The sequence below is a fragment of the Brachycentrus maculatus genome, unplaced genomic scaffold (assembly GCF_059751285.1).
Source record: "Brachycentrus maculatus isolate JH-2025_06_01 unplaced genomic scaffold, ASM5975128v1 h1tg000124l, whole genome shotgun sequence".
Lineage (NCBI taxonomy): Eukaryota > Metazoa > Arthropoda > Insecta > Trichoptera > Brachycentridae > Brachycentrus > Brachycentrus maculatus.
This window is the reverse complement of record NW_028280877.1, coordinates 1,428,350-1,453,213: the sequence shown is the minus strand read 5'-3', so window position 1 is coordinate 1,453,213 and position 24,864 is coordinate 1,428,350. Positions and strand designations below refer to the sequence as shown.

General features: G+C 31.6%; 1 protein-coding gene across 2 annotated transcripts in view; it reads right to left on the bottom strand.

The window, feature by feature from the left end:
• mspo (M-spondin) overlaps positions 1-24,864 on the bottom strand; it is a 243,016-nt gene that overhangs the window by 40,401 nt on the left and 177,751 nt on the right. For both annotated transcript variants that reach the window (XM_088260082.1, XM_088260083.1), the window contains exon 2: positions 5,701-5,921. In XM_088260082.1, the coding sequence (XP_088116208.1) occupies positions 5,701-5,921 (221 nt within the window). The remainder of the gene's footprint in view (positions 1-5,700; positions 5,922-24,864) is intronic.

Genomic DNA, 24,864 nt, shown 5'->3' with positions numbered 1-24,864 from the left:
ATGTGGCGAATCTCTGTCTGGCGATCAGGACAGGTGCGCAAAGTTTATGCACAGGACAAACATTTATATGTTACTACCTGTAGTCACAACACTAAACAGGATTGGAAGTACACAGACGGCACACGATAAACGTGTATGTTAAAGGATGATACGACGATATCGGTTTGCTTGTACAACACTATATATAACTGTCTGGCCGATTCAAGTATTGGAGACACTCTGTCTGCAAAAGTCATATTTAAGATATTATTTATATTCAAAGCATTTACTTTGTGGTCAAATATTTTAATTGATATTAGTAATGTTAGTAAATAACCACTCACCGACTACTTCTGTCTACCGGTTTCGAGACGTACCCGTCTCTTCGTCAGGACATACACTACAATTTAACAATCATGCGAACAACACTACACCACACCCACTTAGTACTATTCACATACACTATCACTACACATGCAAAACATGCAGAGCGAGTTGTTAGTCCCACCATGCTTTTGGGAAAAGTTTTCCCAAAAGCATGGTGGGACTAACAACTCGCTCTGCATGTTTTGCATGTGTAGTGATAGTGTATGTGAATAGTACTAAGTGGGTGTGGTGTAGTGTTGTTCGCATGATTGTTAAATTGTAGTGTATGTCCTGACGAAGAGACGGGTACGTCTCGAAACCGGTAGACAGAAGTAGTCGGTGAGTGGTTATTTACTAACATTACTAATATCAATCATATTTAAGACGTTATAAACAATATACGATTTCTCAGTGTGTAGTCAACGAGAATAAATTATTGCATTAATTTATTCGGCAGTCAATTTGTGGTAAAATGTATCCATTTCTAATTTAAGTTTAAATTGATAAAAACTACTATTTCTTAAAATGTATGGTGACATTTCATTCCGCATTATTTTCATACACCGTATGTGAAGCAAAGTCTAAATTTTAGAGTTGTGTCCTTGGAACGTTGAAGGATGAAGAGGGGATAGGAGGTATTTTGTATATTTTTCTATTAGTATCGCGTATGTTTCATATTTACAGAGAGTAAAGAGATATTTAAAAAATGAACTTATGTTGATCGGGAATCAAGAAATTACAAAAAACTTTCTTGAGCAATCGAAAGTATAAAGAAAATGTAAAAAAATATTGCCAGTATATAATTACAGTTATTGTTGATAATTTCATGGTGAAACGGGTTACGTTCATAAAAAATAAGCCTCTGTGGTATACAGCGACTAATTTACTAGAAAAATAATGATTATAAGATATAGGGGGTGAAAATCACCCTTATTTATTTTTTCTAAGGACTTTTATTTTCACGGTTAAATTTGAACAGGATTTGTGATCACAGAATAATGTTAAAACCGTCATGTAATAAATGTAAAATGAAAGTGTTGATACAAAATGAGGGTTTTTTTTCATCGTACGTTGTCCATAAATGCACTTGTGCGATATTTTGTTTTCCTTTCATTCCATCAAAAAAACATTTTCATGAAGTTGTGTTGATGAAATCTGCAACTTCCTCGACAATTTCGTCAGCGCTTTGAAGTGACGTTTGTTATACTCGTATGCGCGTATGTCGGAGTAATATGGAAGAGTCGTGTGGGTGGGTGCGCGAAGTTGCGAGGAATTTTACAATTCACAATGCTATAAGAGCGATGCACTCCAAACTTTATGAGAAAGGGAGCACTCAGGTATATTAAAATATGATACAAGGAGATGGCTAAATAAAGGGTGGAGTACCGAGCACATGTAATAACGTCTTCAAAGTTACGTAAGGTCCTCGAGGCTTCAGAATTGTGGATCAAGTTTTAAAAACTTGAAATTTCAAAGACAATATAATGCGAAATATTTATACATTTAACAAAGTTAAATAAATCAAAAGTTACAAAATAACTAATTAAAATCTGCGACATTTATTTCAGCAACTTTAAATCTAACGATGTTGTCAATTAATGATTAAATTCAACATTTATTGGATATATTTTCAGGTTATTTTTCTTTCGTTGAAAAAAATCTATAGAGCTGGTTGTAAATGAATTGTCTGACAGCGGAGCCTTAAAAAAATGATATTGAGCGATTTCAGGTACTTCGTGTCAATCTTCAAGTCTATAATTGCCATCGTTATATGTACATCATATGTATCTCTATTTTAAAATATATTTCACTTTTAGATTGTATTGCCTTCAAATAATGAATGATTATATCAACACCGCGTCAATCGGATATGGTCCATACTGCACTATTTGGTGCGAATAGTATTGAAAAGATAATAAAGTGTAAAATAAACACCATTTAATGAAAACACAAATTAATTTTTTATTCGAATCTTTATCTTTATTTCATAATATATTTCACTTTTAGATTAGGTTGCTTTCAAATAATAAATGGTTATATCAACACCGCGTCAATCGGATATGGTCCATACTGCACTATTTGGTGCGAATAGTATTAAAAAGATAATAAAGTGTAAAATAAACACCATTTAATGAAAACACAAATAAATTTTTTATTCGAATATTTGTAACGGAGCCAAAAAAGAAAATATCACAGTCGACTTGTTTCCAAAATTAGATTAACTTATATTAAATTCGTAAACATTGCAAAGGTCATTTTATTATTGTGCAAACAAATTTTGGCAAATTCAGCGAACAATAAAGGTGGATTTCGTACGGAACGCTGTGCATGTGCGAGTACGTACTTATAGGTGCATTGTAATAAAAGCAATGTTATTACGCTGCAGTTGCCAAACAAACATTTCGGAATAAACGGAAATTGGAATAAAACCACAAAAGGTATCAAAATAAAGAGGAATTATTGTAAAACGCATTCAGCGAAGTAGTAATTCAAAGTGAATTTGCCACATTCGACTAGTTTACAAATGCGATACAAATAATTAATTGTAGCTCTTTAAGGGAAATCGGAATGCAGAATACAATTTTCATTTATATTTATCTTAGTTTAATAGATTTATATTATCCACTGACACTTCGTGATGGAATTGCATTTTTAATATATTATTAGATTAAAACCAATATTTTTAGCTTTTCCACTTTATTTTTATTTGACCAGCGACCGGGTTTCGTCGTTACCGACATCATCAGACTGGTCTGATGATGTCGGTAACGACGAAACCCGGTCGCTGGTCAAATAAAAATAAAGTGGAATAGCTAAAAATATTGGTTTTAATCTAATATCTTAGTTTATACTCTTAACTTATGAATGACTACATTAAAAGAAAAGACTATGGTAATTCACGTAAATTTACATAGTATTTAAAAAAAATATACTTTTGACTTTCTTATTTAAGTTCTTAATACTGTCAGTATCAGGAATAAAGGTTTTTGCAAGCAGTTTATAATTTTAAATCAATCAAATTCAAATTTATTTATCATATTAAATTGTGAAAGTAATTTTATTTACTTACTTATTTTGTTTAAATAAAATCTCCTAAACATAAAATATGAAAAATACTACATTGTGACGTTTAACAAAAAAACATTAATTTCAATTTTTTACGTCCATCAAGGCATTGTTCTGGTCCATGTCTTAAGCTACATGGAATATCTGCTCCACACTAAGACCTGTTCAGTTGCTGATCTTTCGCAGCTGTAAGGTATATGAACAAAATACAATAATATCGTCATTAAATATTGCATTGCATCAGAAGTTTTGGAATCTAATTTAAATATGATTTCAATATCCCCTTCGAAGTTTGTTACAACGATAAACAAATACTTAACTTCTAGTAGATCAGGCCCCCGAGAGAATACAGGAAACAACCAGTATTTAATCCTATGCAGTATATGTATTAATAAACTTGCGGTCTCTTAACCATTCATTTCTTCTAAGAGCAAACTAATCCGTTTTGTATAGTACAAATATGAGATAAATGAAATAGAAAATACCATATATACAATATCTGACACACCATAGTATTTATAGAGTAATTAAATGAAAATTTTGATCCACACGATGTTTTAAACTCTTTTTAAGATGTGTAGGAGTAAATTTTAGGATTTTGTTGTTTAGAATTTGTGTGTAAGGAAAAATAATCTTTGTGAAAAACATATCCGTTTTTAGTTATTAAAAATTTATGATTAAAACTTGGAGAACTAAAAAATTAGTGATTTAAAAGGAAGCCCCCCCATTCACATTTATGTACATTACATTTACGTACAAATATATATATATATATATATATATATATATATATATATATATATATATATATATATATATATATATATATAATATTTTGTGAATGGCTTAAATTTCTAATAAAGAGTGCCCTTAAAACCTTGAAATCCTTTTCATAGACGAGAAAGCTTTAGCAAAGAGAAACTTTCTTATAGCCAAGTCAAAGCTGCCGGGTAGTCAATAGGTCCTTATTACGGAGCAAACTTTCCAGGACTTTATTCCGAGAAACTTGTAAACGGCTGAAGGATAACGCGTCACGACAAAGGAAATGTTCGGGACTTGTACATTTTTATAATGATTAGTGCCCGTGTAGAGAAAAGAGTATGTTTCGAGAGGTATTAGCAAGAATTAAGTCCCCGCAGAGCCTCTAATTCCCTGCAAATATGACCTCAAAATACGGCTTAAGAAAGATTTTACGAAGTTCGTATTTTATTCAACAAACGACACTAACTAACCGAGTGATGTGGTGAAAGAAAATTTAATCTCCGTGACTCGCAGAATATTCCGTGTAAGGGACATTATTTCTGTACAAAGGGAGCGCAGTAACACTTCACATAAGTCATCATTAAGACTACATCATACGAAGAGAAAAACTGCTTTTTAAATATTGTGATATTTAAAATAACGCTCACTCTTTCCAACAACGTCATATATCAAAAGCGTCAATTTTTAGTTGTGCATGTTTTTGGAATGCCCAGAAAATGTACTATATCCCAGCAAAAACGGCATATTTTTAACTTAATATTTACCCGCTACAGGGCAGAAAGTGTTGTTATTGCATTTTGTAGAAAAGGTATTGTTTGATTATTTTTTTAATATTTTTCAAGTGGAGAAAAAACCTTCAGGTTTTACCTAAAAAGATATGTTGCACAGTAAAAAGTTCAATAAGTGGCTTGTTATTTTTTTTATACACATTTTGTTATATTCTCATACTTTAAAAACGATCCACTAAAAATCAAGTTTTTTGATATATGACGTTCTTGAAAGGAGTGAACGATAAGTGATTTTTACAAAGGAAGTTATAAGAATATACCTACAGGTTTTCAAAACCGAAAGGTTTTCATACCAAAAAAAGAACCCTGGAACACATGAAAAAATCCTTTAAAAACGATTTTTCTATCTAGCTTATTGACAGTAGCAGAACACTAAACAAGTAATATATTACGCATTACTGATACTACTCGTATTTCATATAAAACATTTGAAAATTTTGTTGATCGTAAAATATTATTTATTCTAAACAATTATTTTTTAAATACTACAAAAATATGTAATATAAGAAGATGCATGTACTAAAAAAATAGTATCGAAATTGAAATGAACATCTCTTTAGACAATATTAAAAAGAGAATATGGTAAAACCATGGATAAAGGAATGATAAAAATGGATAACGGATAAATTGTTTAGTGGTAAAAATGGGTAAAAATAGAAAATTTTAATTATTATTTTAGATAAAGAATAAAAAGGAAGATGACGAATAATGTTGGTATATCTGGATTGAGTGGACCAACCTTGGAGTGGTTCCCGTCCACCGTGAAGTCGGCCTCGGCGCGGCCGGCGCCCTGCGCGATGGCGGGCGCCGTGAAGGCGTCCAGCACGCCGCGCGCGCCCTGCACGCCCAGCGCGTCCAGCGCCCCGCGCGCGTCCGCCGCGCCCTCCGCCGCGGCGCGCACCGCGCTCGACACGCGCCCGCCCAGGCGGAACAGCACGTGCGATTGGTCGTGCGATTGGCCTGCCAAAAGAGACATTACGAATACAGGTATTACGAAGCATAGAAGCATTTAAAAAATATTATTTATTTAGGAATATAACAAAATAGTTATACCAATCAATTATATTAACATTAAATGAGTTATAACATTTTGAGTGTGTCCATTTGAAGACTAGAATTGCACTTTTAGACTCTACAAGTATTTACTTGTTCACAAATCTGGATTATCTCCAATTAGGAGTTATTTTTAATTTTTTTGTTGACATCTTAACATAGATGAAGAAGAATATGAAAGTCTGGGCATTTGCAGGACTTACAACCGTCATAGGCTGATTTAAAGTAAAAAATAACTCCTCATTGGAGATAATCCAGATTTATCACCTAGTTCTATATCTTAGCTTAGCTCTTAGTTGACGTTCTTTCGGTTTTTCAACTCTTAATCTGACATATTTATATTTGTACCATGTTTAGTCATGCCAAGTTTCTCTTACTATAACTATCCTACTACTTCATTCATTCTTGCTATATCGTCAAACTCTTCCTTTCATCACATTTGTACAATTCTTTCAAATAAATACATTAATATGATTATACCTCCACTAATGTCCACCTTCGTAGCGCAGTGGTCAGCGCGTTTGGCTACCGTGCTGGAGGTCCCGGGTTCGATTCCCAGGGGGGTTAAAATAAATATTATTTTTTGACATCTCATCAAAGATGAAGAAGAATATGGATGTCTGGGCATTTACGGGGCTTACGACCGTCATAGGCTGGTTTGAGTGATCACTTTACACACGTGTAACATTCACCAATTCTATCCATTATTGACAACCACACTACTCAAATTCTTGGAAGTTCTATATATATGGACCAATTTAGAAACCTTGTTCATGAATTACTAAAACTTCACTAGAGACATCTATTGGTGAGATGTAAAGAAGCTTTTTATTAAGCAGAAACTCTTATATTAGTATGTGAGATCCGAATCCCGGATTATAATCACACACATGAGAAACGCCAGAAAATACCATTTTCATTTTTATTATTAAGCTTATAATTTGACCAGATAATTTATTTACAACATTTTGAGTGTGTCCAAATACTTGTTCACAAAATCTGGATTATCTCCAATTACAGGAGTTATTTTCATATTATTTTTTGACATCTCATCAAAGATGAAGAAGAATATGGAAGTCTGGGCATTTACGGGGCTTACGACCGTCATAGGCTGGTTTGAGTGATCACTTTACACACGTGTAACATTCACCAATTCTACCCATTATTGACAACCACGCTACTCAAATTCTTGGAAGTTCTATATATATGAACCAATTTAGAAACCTTGTTCATGAATCTCTAGAACTTCACTAGAGACATCTATTGGTGAGATGTAAAGAAGCTTTTTATTAAGCAGAAACTCTTATATTAGTATGTGAGATCCGAATCCCGAATTATAATCACACACATGAGAAACGCCAGAAAATACCATTTTCATTTTTATTATTAAGCTTATAATTTGACCAGATAATTTATTTACAACATTTTGAGTGTGTCCAAATACTCATGAACAAGGTTTCTAAATTGGTTCATATATATAGAACTTCCAAGAATTTGAGTAGTGTGGTTGTCAATAATGGGTAGAATTGGTGAATGTTACACGTGTGTAAAGTGATCACTCAAACCAGCCTATGACGGTCGTAAGCCCCGTAAATGCCCAGACTTCCATATTCTTCTTCATCTTTGATGAGATGTCAAAAAATAATATGAAAATAACTCCTGTAATTGGAGATAATCCAGATTTTGTGAACAAGTATTTGGAGACACTCAAAATGTTGAAAATAAATATGGTCGATTTTCACTCTCATATTTATTTAATATCACTCTGGACTGGTACAAGAAGCGCACGGCTTATCACTTGCCTTCATGGAATTAACGATCAAGATAACACTGCGTCGCTACGATGCAGTGCCCTATGCACCATTGGATGCGGATAAGGGTTAGAAGAAGAGAAGAAGAATATGATAATACGTCTAATTATCCAGCCAAATCAAATTGAGTTCTCTGGCTTTTTAATAGTTGAGGATAATTTTATGATAGCGAATAATCATTTGCACAATTTAACGTTGGCAAATTTAATTTAAATGTGATTAGTTGCTAGCGATCGTTTGCAAATCGCCAGTAATTAAAATATCATTCATTAACATATCATGTCAAGCGAATTAGGCGCAATATGTTGTGATGATATTATTATTTATTTATTTATTTATTTATTTTTATTTATTTATTTTAAACTTCATGTACAGAAAATAAAAAGTACATTGGCGGGCTTATTGCTAAAAAGCAATATCTTCCAACCGACCAAAGACGGACTAGTGATATTGATCAAAACGTTTGATACTATATATAGCCGTTTGCAATCAGTGGGCAGATAGTACTTGAACAATTAAAAAAAACATAAATATGCATAAACATAAACATAAATATTATCAAAGCTAAATAAATGTGATTTCTATTATTGGAGATTTGGGGATGGCTATGATACATTTTTCAAAAATTAATACAATATGGACGTTCAGTAATAGGCAGAATGCGGCTGTCCAAACTTAAAACACAGTAAGGGAAATTTTTTTGAATCACGTTTTTTTATTATTTTTGGACTAAGTAGAATCTACTCAGTCCAAAAATGCAAAAAAACGTTTTACAAAAAAATGTCCCCTACTGTGTTTTAACCCTTTTCAGTCCATATTTTTTTTTTAATTTCACCAGGTCCACAATAGATTTAAAGCATTACAGGGTTAAACAATACATCCAAGTTTTTTTAAAAATAAAACTACACTTGTGTTAAAAAATTATTTTTATTTTGAATGTATACAATCTTGTCACTTATTATTACATTTTACACTAAATACGAGTGAGAAAAAATATGTTTGCTTGTATTTTAACACTAAACTGATGAAGAAAAAAATGTCGAATGACATTTGACATTGGACTCACCGGAATAAAGTCGATGTCGAATGACATTCGACATAGGATCGGAAAGGGTTAAGTTTGGACAGCCGAATGGTGAACGTTACACAAAGGTATAAAGTGATCATTAAGGCCAGCCAAATCCCAGGTCGTAATTCCTGGAACGCTCAGACTTTTTTTTAAATCTCAAGTTGAGACAGCTATAACTTTTATAGACTTTAGCCTACAGTATTCTGACTTATTTATATAAAAAAACCTATTTAAATAATTGAATTTTCTTTCCCTTTTATTCCTTGAGATCGTACGAGTGTTACGGTACTTGAGCCATTAGATTTATATTCTGTATAACAAAGATACAATGCTTCTGCATTGCAAATTAACTTCATTATATATATTTTTTCTTCTCAAGGAACTGTAAGATAATTGCGGGCAGCTTAGCAAAAAATAACAAAACCCACTAAAAGCCAAAAAACCAAGTCGAATTTGAAATCAATAACAAAAAGTAAGCTGTGTTAATTAGTGGTTATTTTAACAATTCTTTTTCAGTTTTCAATATTTTTTTTACAATTGGTTCTGTGTGATATTTATATGTAAGTTTCATATGTTGTTTGTTGAAAATGTTTAATTATGTTTTTTTTTATTAAATAATAAATTCGTAAGACATTTTTGTTATTTGGAAAAATAGCATAGGAAGACCGAGAAAAACTTGGCACGATCAGGTGTGTCAAATATTTTAAAGCGGTCAGGTTAGGAGTCAAAATAATCGACGGGTATGTATGAGGAGATGCATGAACGTGGAAGAAGCGAAGAATATTCGCAAAGACTGAGTGGTGTGGCGTTCTATTCTCTCTACCTATCCCTGCGGGGAAGCGGTGTGATGGTTAGTTAGTAAGTTAGTAAGACACTTTATGATTCAGGTTAATTGGATTGAAAGATAAATTAAAAGTTTACGTTGGTTAAATGTTAGTTGCTTTCTGCTTAATTACGTTTGGTTGAGAAATTGCATGTCCGTTTGTTCCAGCATCCTTAAATCGTATTTTTATTTTCGAAATATGTTTTTTCTTCTAAAAATAAGCGGCGTTTCGCTTTGGTAATTTTTATCTCCGCTGAACTTTGCAGACGGAAAAGCTTTCTTTAATTTTATCACGTTCTAAATATCCGTAAGGAAAGTTGTGTATCTGCAACAAGTTTTAATTGCTTCGTTATACACTTGTTATAGTTAGTTCGTTATACAGGAGTGGAGATGCTAGATACGGCCACTGGGGTGAGCTTTCTTAATAAACTCGGGAGGAAAGTCTTATAACACGCGACATTACAGTCAGGAATTCAACCTTATACTTCCTACTCATAAAGGAAGCAATTCTTGCGAATCCTGAAAACGAGCTTCAAGTCTTCAAGTTTTCGGTGCGAGATTGCGATTTAGCTAGGTCTCGAACTTACCTAAAGTAACCCTAACCGACAATTATAAATTTCCTTCGATCATACTAATCTTTCGACAACTGCATTTGTCGGGCGTTTACTCCAAAATACATTATTTTATTTATTTAATGTTTTTCGCAGATACTTTGTGGCACATTTTATAAACTTTATAAAATTAACGACTTTGTTTCAACCAATTTTTTTTATTATTAGTACACTTTAACCTACCAGTTTCGACAAGAACTTTGTCATCATCAGGGTTCTTTAAATTCTAAAACATTAAAATACTCATAGTTAATTACATTGCCTTCCCAAAAACTTCCCAATTATTTTTGTATAAAAACCGTTTAACCGTACGAAAGAGCAAACAATCCTTTGATTTCGATTTGGCATCAACTTTGTGGAATAAGATTTAAATATGAAAATAAAACGCTTGCATAAAACAAATTTTCTTCAATTTTTTAAATGTTAACACAATTAATTTCCAGAACTACAGATATCTTCATGAACAGGTGATTAAAAAACTGTTGACGAAAACATCTTTAGTTCTAGAAACTAGTCATGAATACTATACATTCATAAACTCCAAAAAGTCGCATTATACAAGTGTTTTCTTTTTATATGTAAACGATCCAATAGTTTTTTTTTTTTATAATATAAAATAACAAAATAAAACTAAAATAAAAAAAAAACATGTACACGTTAAACCCTGATGCTGATAAGGTTGGTGTCGAAACCGGTTGGGGAAAAAATGTACCGATTAAAAGTTGTTAAAAACAAAGTTATTTATTTTATAATGTTCATAAAATGTGCCACAAAGTATCTGCGAAAAACACTCAAGAGATCCAACAGTTATTTCTATTTCTTATTACATGGGTACTTATTTCTTACATGAGTATTTTAATAAAATACAAACATATTTTTTATAAAAGGTAAAGATTTCTACCATTAATTTTGAATAAAAATTAATGATTTTCATTTTTGAAAATATCCAAATAAACTCGCATTAATTCTATTGGATATTTCATTTTATTCAGCCTTAGGTAGAATGAATTTAGTATGGGACTCAACATTAAAAATTAAGGGTTTAATTTACCCATTGGTATTTAAGGTACAATATAAAAATAAATAAACAATGGAACGGAAAATGAGTAAAATTATTCACGAATATTTCGTAATGTTTGGCGATTTGATTAAATGAATCCAATTTAAATTCATGTTGCGTGAAAACGAATCTGATTAACGCCGGAAAAATACTAAAATGTGTATTTTAAAAATGTACTTTATAACTAAATTACTCAGAATTTTGAATCTCGGGCTTCGAAATCGGAAACATCCTTTTTTATAATACTAGTGTTTTTACCCGGTTTCGCCCGTGATTTAGGTAAAAGTGTCATATTATAGAAAAAGTCTTAAAATAGTTTTTTTTAAAATTCGAGACATGTATTGTAGATACTCGTATATGCCGCGAGAACTTATTTTAAAGTCCTTTTTCTTAAAAACAAAAGCCCACATGATTTTTTTTCCTCATATAAAAACTAGATTTAACTCCACTGGGGTTATTCATAAAGAAGTTATGAATAACCCCAGTTATGGAAGTCTGGATATTTACAGGGTTAACAACATTTCACTACCTGGTTTAAGTGATCACTTGATTCACTATTCTACCGATGATTGTAAAACCCTTTAACTCGAATTTGAAAATAAAATATAAAATTATGTTTCTTCTTCTTATTAATATTATCATCATCTGCACCCAATGATGCATAGGGCACATCTTTAAACTAACGCAAAATTAGGTTGGTCGTTAAATATACAAAGACGAGATTATCAGTTCTGCGCTTCAGGTGCCAGTCCAGGGTAATATAAAATAAATATAATGAAAACGCTTTTTTTACCCCCACTGGGAATCGAGCTCAAGACCTCCAACGTAGTAGCCAAACGCTATAATTACTATGCTATGTTAACGAATTATATTTAACTGCTGAAATTTTTACCCTGTTTTAAGTATTTAGCGTTTGCAAGTATTATAATTCTTCATAAATTAAATTTGTCAATTCAATTTATCACATATATGATAATATAATTGTCATTTAAATGACCGTTCAAAAATATATGGTAATCAGACATACGCGAATTAATTCGCTCATGATAATGAACTCATAAAATACCCGATGGCAGACAAGCGCATCCCGCCAGCTAATACGAGTATGGCCGCCCGCGGTGAGAATAATAATATTTGCATTTAAATAATCATTTTATAATCGTCTGCTAGTCTTCCTCCCCTCCTACTTGCCATATTCATCCCTAGCTATCTCCACACACCGCCCCTTCTAGATAGGCGAGAAGCGCACGGACAAAATGGAGTAAGTCCTTTATACAATATTTTGAGTGTGTCCAAATACTTGTTCACAAATCTGGATTATCTCCAAATATAAGAGTTATTTTTCATTTTAATTTTTGACATCTCAACACAGATGAAGAAGAAAATGTAAGTGTGAATAAAAAGCTTCTTTCATCTCATCAATAGATGTCTCTACTGAAATTCTAGTGATTTAAGTACAATGTTTCGAAATCATCATGGATTTTCTTCAAAATCAACTTCGAAATTTAATAGTGTGGTTTTCAATCATGGGTAGAATTGATGAATTATATTAATCACTTAAACCAGCCTATGACGGTCGTAAGCCCCGTAAATACCCAGACTTCCATATTCTTTTTCATCAATGTTGAGATGTCAAAAATTACTCCTAATTGGAAATAATGCAGATTTGTGAACGAGTATTTGGACACACACAAAATGTTGTAAGTCCTTTATTTTCTTTTAATGAAACTTTTAAGAATGTACAGATTGCTCGTATGTGAAGCGTGAACAATCCTCTTACAAGTACTTTGTAAGAAAGACACACCGGGTATCCTTCCCTGATATTATTATTATTTGATATATAAGTATTTGTCGTACTTTATTAGACTTAGGTTAGTTTAGTTTTGAAATTTTCCCTGCGAAGAATGCACCCGCAGTAATGGCCGCAATATAACTCTCATTAGCGGAAATTTCAATGCAAATTGTGTTTATATCGTCGAGATGCGAATACTGGGAGATAAAAGGATTGCTGCTAGAAATATATCCAGAAATAATTACATATTTATTTGATACCAGCCAATTATCTTTTACATCCCCTTTCCAATGCAAGTATCGTCGGATATGGAAGACATCTTACTTTAAATGTCTCAAATGCACCAAGCCCTCGTGAAATAGCGCTGGGTAGGTCAAAACGAAATTTGAAATGCCTGATCTACGTTTAATTTCATTATTGTACTGTATGAAATATTTCTAGACTATAAAAAATAATATAATGTGTAACATAATGCATTTTTTAATTGATCAGTGTCAAAAGTGATCACTTAAGTCCCTTTGTATAAAATATGCGGCGTCTTTGTTGAATTATCTAAAATTTAATTTGCAATATTCATAATGACCAACATGAATTAAATAAATAATACGCTAAAAGCCTATAATAAATCATATCAAATATTCAATATATTATTGAAATTTGTATCAATTTATTTATTTGATAAATATTACCTTATTGGCTTACTGTGTAAATTATGAATTATGTTTGAAGTAAAATAAAACTATCGAATTCCAGTCAAAAAACGATCGTGTCATAGCTGAATTATCTTTTATTGCCTTTTTCGTATCAAAGCTGCCATTACCTTTTATTGCTTTTAACTAATGCTTCAAAAGTAAATATTCAAGAAAGACTGTGGCGTTTATAAAAATAATAAAAATAATTTTCTTCGAAATGAACGAGTAAAAGATAGTAAAGGTAACATTAAAATTTATTAAAGAATAATAACTGAAAACTGAACGAAGAAATAAAATGTTCGCGTGCGACTACAAAGTAAAAAAATAAATGTAATAAAAAACGGAGAGAAGTCGAATTTATTCCACAAATAAAATGCTAGATGTAAGTCGATAAACGTACCAAATCCAAGTATCCTTTTCGGTAAAAAATGCGTAAATCAGAACGTTAATGCTCCAAGATTTTTCATATTGAAATAAATTCGGGACGAGTTGGAAATTCAGATTATATGTCTTGTACATTAAATAACATCTGTTCGCTCGACAAATCAATTGTGAATTCACGAGTCGTAGCGAAAGATGGAGGATGTGTCATTTTAGTGCTCCGTCTATTGGAGGAAAAAATTAATGCTGTCGAAGGCGCCCCGACGCCGACGCGTTGTCGTGACTCGACGCCCTGACAACTACCGGGACAATGGAAGGAGACAGGTGCGCGCTTTTATGAATTTTCTCTGCCGAAGGCGATAGACAATCCCAGATTTGTATTATAGGATTTTCTATTATGCGAGGAAGAATAAAATAATTCAGTTAGTAAATCCGGTGACTTTGGTATTTTGAAGGTATTGTAACATTTAGAAATATTTTTCAATTTACCTTAAAATAAGAGAAGAGAAAAAAAAACAAGAAAAATTACATTAAATTTTTTCTCCCTTTACTTTGACTTTTCAGCTTTCCGATTGATGTGATTTAGAAAGATTAAAATGGCTTAAAATCGGCTTTATAAAACTTTGCAAGATTTGTGTATCGGAATAGATAAAAATATTTCGAACAATAAAATATAATATTTCAAACTTGTATTATTTGTAACTTATACTGTCACACCTTTCTTAATAAAAAAAAATTACAATTGCAAACTTCTTCTTCTTCATCTTCTTGCTCAATGCTGAGCGTCGTGGTCTTCTGGAATGTCAGGCACTTGGTGCACAATTGCAAAAGGTTAATTTAAAAAAATACACTTTTTGAGGATTTTTTTATTAATTGAAAATTTGAAGGGCCGATCTCCACTCTTTCGAAAGGGAAAAGTTCACATCGAGAAGTAATGGACCAATATTTTATAAAGATCAGATCTAAAGCAAAGATTGATGTTTGGAAAAGGTTGTCAAAATATTGAGTCCGAGAAAGTGAGTTATGGAACTTCTGATGACTATGCAAAAACCAAAACGCTTTCCCACTGTGGCTAGTGGCTAGTGGGTAGTGGGTAGTGGGTAGTGGGTAGTGGGTAGTGGGTAGTGGGTAGTGGGTAGTGGGTAGTGGGTAGTGGGTAGTGGGTAGTGGGTAGTGTGTAGTGAGTAGAGGGTAGTGGTTAGCGGGTTAGGGTAAGGGAAGGGTTTCCATTGTGTCTGCACCGTATCACTCGAGAGAGAAAATAAATACCGAAGAGGATGGAAAAATAACTGGCATTGAGTTTATATTCAAACGATTATCAATTCAATGATATTTTTTATTGATAAAAATGGTTCCTAGGTATATAATGAGAGATGCGATACGAGTATTTTAAAATAAGTCATTATCTTCTTTCTCTTGGTCGTGACCAGCGTGGGTTGTTTCAAAAATATTTTGAACATCTCCCGAAGGTCTGGAGTCCTTAGAACATCCTCCAAGGGAAAACCTGTTGCCCTCGTGAATCGATAGCTCCTCTCTTCCTCTATGCTGCCGTAAAAAACAAGCAATTCTATGATGTCATCTCTTCAATCTTCATCTAACAAGATGGCCAGTACTTCAAGATAAGTCTGCGATGCGTGAACTAGAGTATGTCGACAAAATTTAGCTACTTGTAAGAGATGCTTTGGTGCTTTTTTTTGTCCAAAATGTCATGATAAATGTGTTTCAAGCACACATATCTCGAAGAAATTAATATTATTTTTTCACAACATTTTGAGTTCGTCCAAATGCTTGTTCACAAATCTGGGTTTCCCCACTTAGGAGTTATTTAACATTTTTTGAAATGTTAACATAGATGAAGAAGAATACAATTCTGGGTATTTACAGGGCTTACGACTTATGGGCATAGGCTGATTGAGTAATCACTTTGCATACGTATGACATTCACCATTTTACCATGATTGACAATCACACTTTAAAATTTTTGGAAATCATACATAAAGTTCCATGATTGACTTCCCAACAGCCGTCTATGATCTTTTTTTGCAATATGCGTCGATGGCTAAAAAATAGATTGCTCAAGACCTTTAAAGTCTCATTTGACTTGTTTTAGATGTTTTTCGGTCTTTTCGTATATAGTCAGGTTCGGGCATTGCACTTATCACCAACCCTGTCTAAACTCAACAAAAGTGCAAAATGAACCGTTTTATTCCTTTCATATTTAAAGTTTTGATTTTCTTGTTTGGGCTTTTAACTCTCGGTTTAGAATGAAAATTCTCGAAAAAACAAAATTGTGTCAAAGAATCGTGCATAAAATTTAAATAAAATATTCCGTTTTAAGAAAGAAAAAAACAAAAGATGGATGTTTTATATTTTTTCCTTATTAAGATCGTGCCGGGAAACCGTAATAATGTTGTCTCAAACCTGAAAACGTAGTAATTTCGTCAGTCGCCCACTCAAAGCAATCGTTCCGTATGGCGGGAGAATTTTCCATCGGAATTTAAAAAGGAAACACGGCTTTCCAAATTCGATTTAAAGGAAAAATATGATTAGCCTTTCCCGCGTCCTCGGAAAATGAATTTTCCCCGAGGCTTCAAATTCGCAAAAATGGAGAAAAAACGAAAAAAATAATGACCTACTATTCGAGAGGTGGTTTATTATTTCGACGTGACAGAGTATCAACAAAAAATAATTTTATCAAAAGGATTCATTTTATTTCCTAATATGTCTTTATATATTTTTAAAAACAAAATTTAAGAAAGTTGTTTGAAGATGGACACTTATAAACATGTGGAAAGAATGAGTAAGGAAAGAACGGTTAAAAATATGAGGCAAATAAGTTTTTTTAAAAGGAGCAGAGGAAGATTGAGAAATTGAACTCGTTATGATCAGGTATATCAAATACTTTGATGATGATTTGCAAGACAAAGTAGTGTGGCTTTCTATTCTCTCTGCCTACCCCTGCGGTAAAGCGGCAAGATGGTTAGTTGCTTTAACTAGTTTTTGATATGTTTCATATGTATAATGTTATTTATTCCAAATTTAACATTTCAAACTCATTACTTTTATGTTGTTATTTTTTCTGGATTTTTTTTCACAAATATTCGTTCCCATTCACAGTGGTCTCTGGCTATTTTATTTTTTGTCGATGTTTTCACCTCCATCGCAAAAGGCATCGCAAGAGTAATAGAAATTCTAATAGTTTGTTGTAAATATGTACAAAAATTAGTGGTATTTATAAAATTATAGAATCACTCATTACTCATTCACACGCTAGAAAAAACTGTTCAATCCAGAACCTGGATCATTCTGCTCTTATCCGACCTAATAGCGTACAGATCACTGCACCAGATAATGGAGCATTTTCACGACTTTAATTATAATGAAAACGTTGTGTATTGATATATCGTGGTGGAACTGCATGTCACATTTAATCAACTACATACAAATATGTTTTTTTTTCTTATATTTTATTGGACCAGTGACAGAGTTTCATCGTTACCGACATCGTTAGATTGGCGATAAACCCAGTAACTGATCAAATAATATAAAATTGGAATACGCTCTAAAATGGTTATTTTATTATATTATGAAAGCAGAAAATGGAAAAGAATATTTTATTAACCCTTATAAAAAACTAAAGATGTTTCATCTTAGTTTCAGACGCATTAGTTCAAAAATGCAATATTTATAACTCATCACTAGATTCTTCTAAAAATCGGAATTCACCTTCCATATCATATTTAATATGTGATTGATGAATCATTACATTTCACGGACCCGCACTGTATGCGAGTATATAAGATATAATTTAATGGAAACGAATACGTTTTTAATATAATCTTGGATATTGGGAATTAAGGTATCTCGTAACACAATTTGTACGAAGATATACAATTTCTAAAAGTAATTTCAGTAAAAGAGCTATTTCTTTTTCTGAATTATTCTCTAAAAATGACATATTTCAGGTTTATTCCACATTATTTCACATAATACCGTCACAACGTTTTTTTTAAGTATGAAAGAATATCGTTTTTTGATTTTCAAGCAAAAATATGTATATGTGTAAATGTGTATCGTCTTACGTCGTATAACCACAAAATTAAATACGTAAAAAATTATACATAAGTATAGCATATTTTTGTGACATTAAATTTATTTTGAAATAAAGGTCCATAACCAGCTTATATTTTGCAAAATCTCATTGAATGACGAAACAATGCAAAAGAGTAATAAATTAATTGAAATTGAAGGTGATCTATGATTGCGTGATTCGTGACAAACAATTAATTTAAAATTACAATATGTTCGGTGTGTCTAAATCCGTGTTCACAAATCTGGGTTTCCCCACTTAGAAGTTATTTTAACACCTCAACAAAGATGAAGAAGAATATGAATGTCGGGGTATTTAAAGGACTTATGACCTGTCGTAGGCAGTTTTATTATATTTTATATATACATGGAAAATAACCCAGAATTCAGCCTAACATATAAATTCGGACCTCAAGACATCATGTTGGGATGTAAAAAAATCAATGTTACTAATAGTATCTAGTTAATTTTTACTTTATTGCATTGTTCGTTATTTGAGAGGTAAATGTATTTAAGGAGCCCACGAAAGTGGCATTTTAATGCAGTTAAGCTTTTATTTCCTCAGCAAAGAACACTCCCTTGTGTACCCTTCTGTCCCGAGACAACCCTCCGCAATATCACATTCTCTGCATGCCCTCACTAACTAACATCTGCCAAGGGCTAATCTCATTACTGTACGAACCCAATATTTACAAGTTTCCCACGCACTAAAGGAAAACCACCAAACGCGATGTATCCACTATTAAGAGGAAAAACTCGTTACGTAACATTCTGGAAGGCTGGGAAAATGAGTCTTGTAAAAAATCTTTTACCTGTAATTTAGGAAATCCATATGTTGATACAACAATTACCTTCTTTTTATTTCTAATTTGATTTCAATTTTATTTTTAATTTGAAATTTGATTTCGATGGATGCGGAATGCATAGATTTTAAGGAATAGTGGTATGCACCAAGTAAAACATTAGTTTAAATGGAAAGATACTAACACAAAGTGCCAAATCAATTAATAAAAATTCATTCAACTTATGCGTTTCATACAGTTTATACCTTAACCATATATATATATATATATATATATATATATATATATATATATATATATATATATATATATATATATATATATATAAATATATATATATATATGTATATATATATATATATATATATATATATATATATATATATATATATATATATATATATATATATATATATACATATATATATATTTATATATATATATATATATATATATATATATATATATATATATATATATATATATATATAAAAGTATATAAAGTTTAGCTTAAACCGGCATCAACAGATTTTCCATTGATTTAATTCAAGTGAGTAAAATAAAGACACATATTTTTAGACCATTCATTGATGAAGGTTTCTGCAATCAAACTAATTTCAACCATTTATACCATCAATGAAATTTAATTGAAAATAAAACCTGTATGTAGTCCTGCAACGCATACTTTATACTTTTCGATATTGTAGTAATTTGGTTGTCAATCGCAGTGTCTGAAAATACCCAAGTTTCAATATTCTCATTGCAATACACTCCTTCATCTACTTTTTTCACAAAGAACTTTTTATTTTATTTTGAAGTTTTAGTGTACTTTTCTAATGTTTTATTTTTATTTTTAAGAAATAACCCAAATAAAAGGCAAATTAAGAATGCACACTAAAATTTTATCAAATAATATAAGTGAGATAATAAAAATCTCTAGGGTTTTAAAAAGAATTTCTCAAACCAAATAATAAATGTGAGAAGAGTAATAAGATGTTTGATAAATGGAAGCGATTTCTAACTCTCTTGTTCAAAAGGGCGATATTTTGTTCTAGTTGAAGTATCTATCCAATAATATCAAAGAAAACATTTCAATTTGTTTCTGAGAACCTATTAAGGGTCATTTATAAAGCCCGTTTGTGAGGAACATTGATGTATCGGGAACGACCATATACGGTGGTAGTCTAACTTACTATCAATTTTGGGATGTTTCATGAAAAATGTGCTAGTGTGTGAGAGAGACATTTAGAGATCATTGTATCACAGTATTGCCATAATGTAAGCGGTACGTTTGATTATAACTTCATACAATTAAAAACCAAGAAAACACTGGGTCGATAGGTACGATACATCGATGGTGCAGTATCCTGAGCGTCATTGGGTAAGGATAAAAATTTGGCGAAGAAAATTTTTAAGGATAAAATACTAGCCATGTGCTATTGAATGTTGATGTGGTCCCACAAGATAATCCAGTAATGCCCCTTATTCAAGGCGATCAATAATGTACATAACTTTTTTATTTTATTTTTAATAAATTAACGCTTTAAATTTATGTATTTTGACGAATTAAAATAGCCTGTCAGGTCGAAATACTTACGATTGGAATCCCAATACAAATATGTCGCAACTATTTTCTGCCCGTTAAGTACTAATACGATCGTTAAAAATTAAATTCCTAATCTATATATAATAAATATTTGAAAAAAAGCAAAAAACAAAAGATAAATTAAATACAAATATATTCATTCGATAAAAAAATATTTGAAATTAACACAGAATTATTAAAACACAAAATAACCATAAAGATATTAATATTACTTATTTTTAAAAAAAGGTAAAAAAATGAAAACTCTTAATTTGTATATTTTAATAAACATGAATATTTATTGTATTCTACTCACGAAAAACTGACATATTCTCTGAGACCACCCTTTTTGTTAATTTTATTTTACAAATTATGTTCTCAACTCCTTCATATAAAATAACGTTTAAACTACCGTTAAATCAAAATATTTACTATTTATATGGTCATTTGAGTATTTGAAATGAATTTTACTATGGAGGTTCTTGTCTTGCCAAAAAGGTTAAAGCATTTATATGACACCGAAATATAAATGGCCAATATAAAAGGACCCTTGTTGCATCTGTTAACCGATGAGTCGGCTATTACGTGAATTGAACCTATCTGTTGAAAAATGGAAAAGATCCATTATTACCAGGAGCGCAGGATCCCGGGGGATAGAGACGTATATTCGGGAGCTCGGTGTAATGAAAAGACAAGAATTTATAGACGATTGTCTTATATTAAAATGGAGATGATAAATAGTGCGGTGGGTTTGTGGGTACAGAAACGTCTCTACATAATATATTACCGAGTACAGTCTGCAGCGTGGGTACGAGATTGATTTTTCACGAAATTCTTTCAACAGCAGCCTCGATCTGTCATTCTATAGTCAGCTGCTGACTTTAATTTTCATAGCTGTCATTATTGGATAAGTGGGAACATATACAAAAAACGGGGAGGATATTTGGATAAGAATATTATTGATTAATGTTTTATCAGTATTGAAACTAAGAAATACATAGAAAAATTAATACTAGTAAAACATTAATTAATAACATGCTTTTCGAAAATTCCTCACCGCTATTGTCTTTGTTTCCATTAAATCAAATCCCACTCCTTAACCCACCCTCAAGTTACTACACACCCACCTCTACCAATACCAGAATGATTTTTTGCTCGTTACTTTTTGTGATCACCTGTAGATGAAAACATCTGTAGTTTTCGAAACTAATCGTGTGCTATAAAACTTAATCAGTGGTCTAGAAAAGTGTTTCATTTTACATAATTAACATGTCATTCTATGAAGTAAAAAATATTTTAATTGTCATACTGTCATCAAAACAATTATTTTTTATCAGACTTTGTGACGTTGTTGGTTATACGCTTGACTGCAAAACTCGCGTTACAAGTGGGATTCCCACCGATTACTATAGTAGTTCTTCTAACCCTTACCAACACCCAATGGTGCATAGGGCACTGCATCGTATTGACGCAGTGTTATATTAATCGTTACTTACACGAAGGCAAGGTGATCACTCCTGCGCATTAGGTACCAGTCCAGGGTAATATTGAACAAATATTACAGTATGAAATCACCAATATTATTTTCAACGCCACCTGGGAATCGAACCCAGGACCTCCAGCGCGGTAGTTGAATACGCTTACCATTACACCACGGATGCGGAAATATACAAAAAATATAAAATAATCTTGACTTTTTTCAGAAAACTATAATATTAGTCCTACAAATTACGTGTATAATACTCGTATTTCCTGTAATCTTGATTTGTGTAACGATGTGTAGACAGCTAAGTAGACAAGGCGAGTTTAGATATTTATGGCGCTAACTGTACACGTATGAAGGCTGAAAGAGGTTTAGGGGTTGAAGGCGGTGGCGGAGTTTGAGGGAATAAGTTATCTGAAAAGTTCTCCCTAGTTGTTTGTTTACTCACCGATTGAGCTTTCTATCTCTACTCATCCCCTTCGCTCCTGTTCCTTGCAAATCATTTGAACCAACTGACTTTTTGTTGTCTCGTGAGATTAGCAACCTTTCAGGTAAATTTTAACATTTTCAATTTTAAAGTTTTCTTGTTGAATACTGCCAATATTTTACAAAGCACGTATTTCGATGTATTTATTATTATTATCAAAGGCCTACTACGGTGTTTGGTAATACTATTGAGTTCATCGAAGCTCGTGTCATAACACAGTTTAAGGCTCAGTATTTGTTAAATGCCAACTTAATTTTCTTTAAATCCAGGCAACATTTGACGTCATAGAATTTTATTTCTTCTTAAAACACCGTTGTTATATTAAAAAAAAATGTGTTTCTTCGAAATACATATACAGTTTTGAAAATAAAATAGTTATTGTAAGGAAATGATACTGAAAAATTCATAAAAATATTTTATCAAAACATATTCTAAAAAACAAAAAAACCAATAAGTATATTATATATTTTTAAATGGGTTTGACTTGACGTCCTGTTCTCTGCGTTGCCGAAAGCTAATTAAATTCTATTACTGCGAGTATAACTTTAATAATACATAAGTCGTAAGAAATAGCTCCAGCCCCCTTCATCTTTAAATTTTTGAGAGTTTGAGAAAATGATGCTGAATGCATCGAAACACGGGTTACAATAGATTTTAAGAAATATTGGTATTTACCAAGTTAAACTTAAATAAGAAATGTATGTATTTTACGAAAATGTGACTGCTGAATCAATTTGTATTAAACTTCTTTAAAATTTCAAATCAATTTGTATCATCACAACGTTATTGCCGATAAAATCAATTAAATTATTTTTGTACAATTTACCGTCAGTTTATGCTTAAAACATATTCATGTTTATAAATGATATAAATTTACCCTAGAAATATCTTTATCAAATTATTATTCTTGTAAATTTATTAAAATAAAATAATAAATACATTTAGCAATAGGTATGTTTTATTTAAGAAACAGCTGTCTTAACATCATGTTTTATTTTTATATTTAAGAAAACCGACTATTCTGATTAACAGAAACTCGATTTCACCAAATAAAAAAACTCTCTTAAAAACTTAATGGAATCGATTACACATAATAAAGATGTTGGAAAATGTTTTTTATACTTTCCTTAAATTTGGGGAAAATGAAAAGTACGACTCAGGGGAGGAGATATTCAATCATTCTATGTATTATATTACATATTATAAATTGTCTTAAGTAATGATTGATGTTCAACTTTGGTGTGATATTCAATCTCATTTGGCATTTCAATTGAATTAACAACTTCTGTATTACTTACCTAATGAAATTTGAAGTGATATTATATTTTCATTAATTAATTCTACAGTAGCTTTGTGGTAATATGTATCAATTTTTGATTTACAAAAGTATTTTAATTTAAAAGAGTATTTACCCCTTACTTATTTTTTAGAGTATTTATTTTAAAAGTATTTACCCCTTGTTATCTTCCAATATCCCAAGGACGCGACTCTAAAATTTACACTAAGCTTCACATACAATGATTGAAAATGATACGAAATCCATCGAAACACGTGTCATAATAGATTTATAAAAAGGTATTTATTGAAATCTCATTCACACCCGATGGTGCATAGGGCACTGCATCACATAAACGCAGTGTTATCTTGATCGTTGACACATGAAGGAAAATTGATCAGCTCTCTGCTTCAGGCACCAGTCCAAGGTAATATTGAATAAATATTAGAGTGAAAAATCACTTCTATTTGTTTGACCCCCACCCCTGGAAATCGAGCCACGGACCGCAGCACGGTAGCCGAGCAATCTGACTATTATATTACCGTTTACAATTTTTAATTAAATTATATTACATTATTTGAAAATAATAAGATTAACACTCTACATATCATTCATCGTTCACTTTGTGTAATACCACTTTAAAAAGTGAACGCTGAGTGATAAGAGAGTGTTATATTACCATACCATAAAATTAACAATGCAGGTAAATTGTATGTACATTTTAATATGAAAAAAAAGCTTTGAATATACAAAATAAAATCAGATTGTTGATAGGCAAAACCGTGTAACACCACATCGGTTGAACCGTTTACTTTCGCTCATACAAATGTCATTTTTAAAATTTCCCGATACGACACACACGAGACGTCTGAACGTACAAAGAAAGCA